This window comes from Limulus polyphemus, unplaced genomic scaffold (genome assembly GCF_000517525.1).
Source record: "Limulus polyphemus unplaced genomic scaffold, Limulus_polyphemus-2.1.2 Scaffold269, whole genome shotgun sequence".
NCBI classification, from domain to species: Eukaryota; Metazoa; Arthropoda; class Merostomata; order Xiphosura; family Limulidae; genus Limulus; species Limulus polyphemus.
In genome coordinates, this window is record NW_013665879.1 from 136,196 (window position 1) to 142,281 (window position 6,086).

Here is a 6,086-nt window from a genome sequence, read left to right on the forward strand (position 1 = left end):
AAAAAAATTCACAAAAGTAAAATAAATTTAGGCATACGAAAAAGATTCACAAAAGTCAAATAAATTTAGGCATACGAAAAAAATCATAAAAGTCAAATAAATTTAGGCATACGAAAAAATTCATAAAAGTCAAATAAACTTAGGCATACGAAAAAAATTCATAAAAGTCAAATAAATTTAGGCATACGAAAAAAATTCATAAAAGTCAAATAAATTTAGGTATACGAAAATAATTCATAAAAGTCAAATAACTTTAAGCATACGAAAAATTAATCAAATGGGAGAAGTCTGGTATTTAGGAACACTTTCTTCCTGAAAGTACATAATATGTTTGTTTTTCTTATTCGAACAATATTTTTTCATTTGCCCATAATTTCACATTTTTGCTGGGCTAAGTAAAACAAAAAACGTGAAAACATGAACTTCTAAAAATTTAAATGACGTTAACGTAAGGAATGTTATATATTTGTCTTAAAACAAAATCTTAAGGTTAAATCGTTAAAAGAGATAAATGCATATATGTATATATTCACTTCATTTTACTCTACAGTCGATGACTCATAATTAATACAGCGGTTAAGTTAAAAACGTTCTAAAAAAATAAAATATTCACAATCTACGAGTTTTATATAAAAAAACTAATATTTATGTCCACGTCGGTATGGAGTAAATAATCTTGATCTCCACGATAAAGGATTAGCGATCTTGGTTATAAAGATTTATGTTTAAAAATCTTGGCCACATCGATACAGGGTTAGAGGTCTTGATCACAGAGAAATAGAGTTAGGGACCTTCTCTACACTGGCATAGGATTGGGGAAGTTATCATAATGGTATTGGGTTAACTTGGGTACATTAAATAATGTTTGACTTGTTTCATTCATATATCAAAACAGTCTAATCCACCTTTTACTTTGAAAACTAACCTGGGTTAGGCTGGTTCCTCAAGTCAGTAATTATAAGCTAGGCAAGATCAAGAGGTGAGTATCATACTAATTGTATCTTTAATATATCGTTTTTGTTTTCTCTTCTAGCTATTCCACTATGATTCAGAGGAAAGGAAGCAACACTGTTATCAATTAACAATTAACAATTTTTTAACAGAACAGTGTTATCCGCAAGACTTTTGTTTATATTGTTTCATCAATTTTTATAGACAAAAAAAAAAGAAGTAAATATTTGAAGTTGTTGCTTTTTCAGGCCACTTCTAAGGATTAAACTGGTTTTGAGTAACGCTTCCACTATTCTAACATATCAATGAAATGTGTATCATGCATGGTAGACTTGAGGGGCGAGTATGACCTAGTGGTTAGCCTGCTCGAACTGTGAATCCGGAGGTTCATGACTTTTTCATCTACGAAAATATGGCAATAAGGGTTATTTGGTTTTTTGTTACTTTGCCTAAATGATAATTTAATATCGAAGAAATTTTCGGTCACCATCTTTGACGCGTGAGTGCTTCGCCTTCGCTATCTGTAAAGAGAATGAATGGGCGAGACGTGTCCGGACTATTATGAATTAGAAGTTTGTGGTTCGCGCCCCGTTATCACAAAAACGCGTTCCGCACTTTGAGGCCTAGAGTGGAATGTCAGCCAAATTAAGGACTCGCCTGATGATACTCAGTTCTATAAGTTTACTTGTAAGGGATACAGAATTAGCAATTTTGGGATTCAGGGGTCCGCCGGATACACACAACTGCAACTCATGAAAAGTTCATGTGTGAACATGGCCAGTGCAACAGTCTTTGAGGCTCCATAAGAGTCCATAACATAGGTCCTATATATATTCCCTCCCGCCGTAATATTACACTAAACAATGAAAAACATGGCTTTATTTTACTAATGACATACTTTTTTTTTAAATTACGCAACGTTAGTAAGGTTAGGATATGGGAGTGGGGGTAAAATATTTTTGCCCCAGGGCTTTCATAGGCCTACGTACACCATTGCATGAACACAACAGGAAACCCCATTGACAGCTCATCTCACTGACAAGTATTGAACTCTGACTAAGAAGCTTACAAATTATAGATTTTATTTCAATACTCCACAACAGTGAACATGTGTTTGTGACATATGTACGTATTTCTGGGTGGGTATTAATTTTTTTTTCAGTTTGTGATTTCAAGAAAGAAACGGTCTTCATGACAAATAATCATTATAATAAGTATTTTGTTGAGACTGATTAAAACTGATTAAAACACTGCAGCTCCTGAAAGAGCAGCACATGGGTGAGAAGAGCGTTATGCCATATAATTCAATATGCTAGTTAACACAGGCTACACGAACATTCTGATGATAAGGTTAAAATAAATGTTAGTCTCGAACAGTGACATTTACCACAAAACCACGTGTTTATATTGGATTTGCATGATGTATGTCAGTTGCTGTTTAATATACATAATGTATGCTGGCCTCGTTCAAAGCTTATCTTGTATGTCACTGCTGTAATAAACCTTGTGTCAATTTTATATCTGTAATATTTACTTCATGCATAACTGAGCAGTCGGCGTTTTGCCCAGTCTGAAATATTTGATCAAAAAGGCCTTAAATCATACGTATAAGCATGATTATAAAAATACAGCAGTGGTAACATTTAATCTACTTTGTTAAGACAAAGGCCGAACAGCTAATCGCTCTAGTTATGTAAATGGTATAACTTTACCTTTATTATTGCACCATGGTAATCGTAATAACATTCATTTATTTTGTTGCGTACATTCACGTACGCCTTTAGTTATTGGAATTTACATAATTATATTATTTTTCAATACGAAGAACTGGTTCAGCATTTTTTATTAAATTAAATGCGTATTGAATGCTAATAATTTATTTACATGTTATTATTTGTATTTTTTTCGCAATCTGTAGAAGAAAGATTTGCTTTTCATATTTAGAAAAACCTTTAATAAATACATTGTTTTCTTAGTTGAGAATTTTACTGTTTCTGACACACATATATATATTGTTTATATCTTTTTGTTTTTAGTGTGGCGTTGCTGTGCAGAAACAGCAGCACTTGCAGTGTGTGGAACACTTTGTAAAGAACAGTGTTTGACCGTTTTGGTGGTGTGTAGTATCTACGAGCTTCTCTCCACGAAGGTATAAAAAAGAAAGAAATACCAAAAATTGTTTTAAGCCTGTAGAATAGGGTTGCTTTAGTTGACGTTTCATAACCCCTCTCCCCGTCCACTAACACATTGAAAGGTAAAACGTGAGAAAATATATATATAATAAGTACAGTTGTACTTACAGTACGAATGTGGCAGATATACAATGCATGCAATACACACTATTTACTCATACACACCTTTAACAACCAAATAACAAATCTTCAAAAGTATTTGAGAGACACCATTAGATGACAAACAAACTACAGACAAAACTACAAGTCATACAATCAGTAGAGAAAGTCAGAAGAGCAGATACAAAAAATTCACAAAACCACAAATTTCTCAATCTCACTGACTGACATTGCTGTGTACCAAACAGACTTACCATAGTTATAAGGGCACCAAATAGAACAATAGCATAAGGACCACGTGCTAGTGCTAGCATTACGTAGTTAATTAAATTACTAAATTAATTTATCAACCCTTAGTACCTGCACACAATCATAACTCATACTACATCACCCAAATGACATTGCACATTATACAGTGTGTGTCATTACATGTACAGAACATATGCACACTTACAATGTGTACACACATCATAAGTGAAGAGAATGAACACCACACACATACGCCAATATTTGCACATATCATAATATTATGGTGCACACCCACACTGTTGATATACATACAGGATATCAACAAAAACGAATGAATGATGCATAAGATCATATCACCTTGTTTGACAAAAGTGCATGAACGAGTGGGAAAATATTTAAAGAAATTTAAAGTGTAGGAATTGGTGCGCCAAAAAAGTGAGGAAACAAGGTAGGAATGGGAATGGTATAATAAAACTTCTTCTGTACAAACTCACAAAGGGGCGTGTCGAACATCCGGTTCATGCCTACTTCATTTTTCTGTGTTCATGATACTATACAACTTATAGGTACATACAAAGCTGTGTCCATGGTTCATCTACTTTTGTATAGATAAATAACGAATCCATGACGTCGATACACAGAAAACTCTTAGGATTTTTTCTTTGTATTTTAATCCACCCATGTAGCTAAGGTAGGAAATCTTGTTGCCTTCTCATGCAATTGTAAAAGCAGGGACAAGTTGTAATGAAAAGAAAAGTACAAGTTATGGGTCCACACGAATATCTGATTCTTCTGGTGTCGTATGAATAGACTTTACAGTACATGTATTGCCTCCAATAATTCGATTCACAGAAACTCCAAGTAATTGTATGATAAACATAATTAAGTTTGATAAGTTTAGTCTACCTGGCCTATTGTGTACAGGATAGAAAAAATAAACGAAGTAGGCATGGACAAGGTGTTGGACACGCCCCTTTATGATGTTTTACAGTGGACATTTTATTATACCATGCCCATTTCTACCTTGTTTCCTCACTTTCTGTGCACCCATTCCTACATTTTCAATTTTTTAAAGTATTTTTACACTTGTATAAATATGTGTATTATTCAGTTAGTTTGATAATATCGCCACTCTTAGATTAAGAAAAGTATTTTAAGCTGATTTGTTTGGATTTACTTTAGTCATAGTTTAAAATTGTTAACATATTTGTATCATACTTAATGTGCTTATAGCATCAGATTTACATTATTAATTAATGTGTTTATAGCATCAGATTTACAGTATTAATTAAAATATTTATAGCATCAGCTTTACAGTAATAGTTATAGATGAATAATTATCGGTATTGAAATGCTAGTATAATCAATAAAAGCTCCTTGAAAAGGACGACTTCAGCACATTCTTTTGGTAGTATTGAGAGTAGAGTGTGACAGATGAAGCTAATCTTCTCATGAGAAGTCTGAAATCGTAACGAATTCCTACTGTCCTTCGACTGGAATGGGTCCTTCACCGAGAATGCTAAAAGTAGTGTGACAGATGAAGCTAATCTTCTCATGAGAAGTCTGAAATCGTAACGAATTCCTACTGTCCTTCGACTGGAATTGGTCCTTCACCGAGAATGCTAAAAGTATTACTCAAACTTTAGTAGATAAATCCTCGCTTCATACCAAATAATGATAAAGTTTTATCCATTCTCAGCCAAGTTATTTTTGTACTGCTTCTCACAGTTACTATTCTTTCAAAAAGTGTAATGTGGAAGAATCGTGCGCATTTTTCTTCTGGTCGCAGATTTGTTTTGATGTTTTTGTTTCAAGAAACTACGCTAGCTGAGTTGGCAATGAACTTTTGTCTCAGAGGCTTTTTTATTTAAAGCCTGCTGACAAATGCTAGTCATCAAAGCCCCTGTCTTTTCCCTTGTGTGTTAATCCGAAGACGATACTTTACCACTCGTGCGGATTGTTTTTCTTCTTTGCGATTTGCTTTTTCTTTTATTCAAACTCAAATCGCCTCTATATAACGATCTATCGTTTAATAATATTAACAATATTCCTTAGGAGACAATAATACATGGAATAATATGAACAACATTCGCCAGGAGATAATAATACGTGGAATAACAAGAATAATAGTCTTAAGGGGACAATAATACGTGGAATAACAAGAATAATAGTCTTATGGGGACAATAATACGTGGAATAACAAGAATAACAGTCTTCAGGAGATAATAATACGTGGAATAACACAAATAATAGTCTTCAGGAGATAATAATACGTGTAATAACAAGAATAATATTCGTCAGGAGATGATAATATGTTAAATAATGTGAACAACAGCCCTCAGAAATAATAATAGTTTTCCACATCTTCTTCTTTGATTTTTCTTCATTCTTAATCTGTACAGTTGGCTCGGCCTTTTGCTTATCATCAATACGCATATAGTCTGTCAAATACAACATATTTCGGCCCGGCATTGCCAGGTGGATAAGGCACTCGACTCGCAATCTGAGGGTCGCGTATTCGAATCCCCGTCCCATCAAACATGCTCGCCCTTTCAGCTGTGGGGGCGTTAGTATGTGACGGTCAATCTCACTATT

At 33.8% G+C, this 6,086-nt stretch overlaps 1 protein-coding gene across 1 annotated transcript in view; it reads left to right on the top strand.

Moving 5' to 3' along the window:
- LOC106456895 (transmembrane and TPR repeat-containing protein CG4050-like) overlaps positions 1-6,086 on the top strand; it is a 108,290-nt gene that overhangs the window by 58,386 nt on the left and 43,818 nt on the right. The window contains exon 6 of the mRNA XM_022382681.1: positions 2,988-3,100. Coding sequence (XP_022238389.1) covers positions 2,988-3,100 — 113 coding nt within the window. The remainder of the gene's footprint in view (positions 1-2,987; positions 3,101-6,086) is intronic.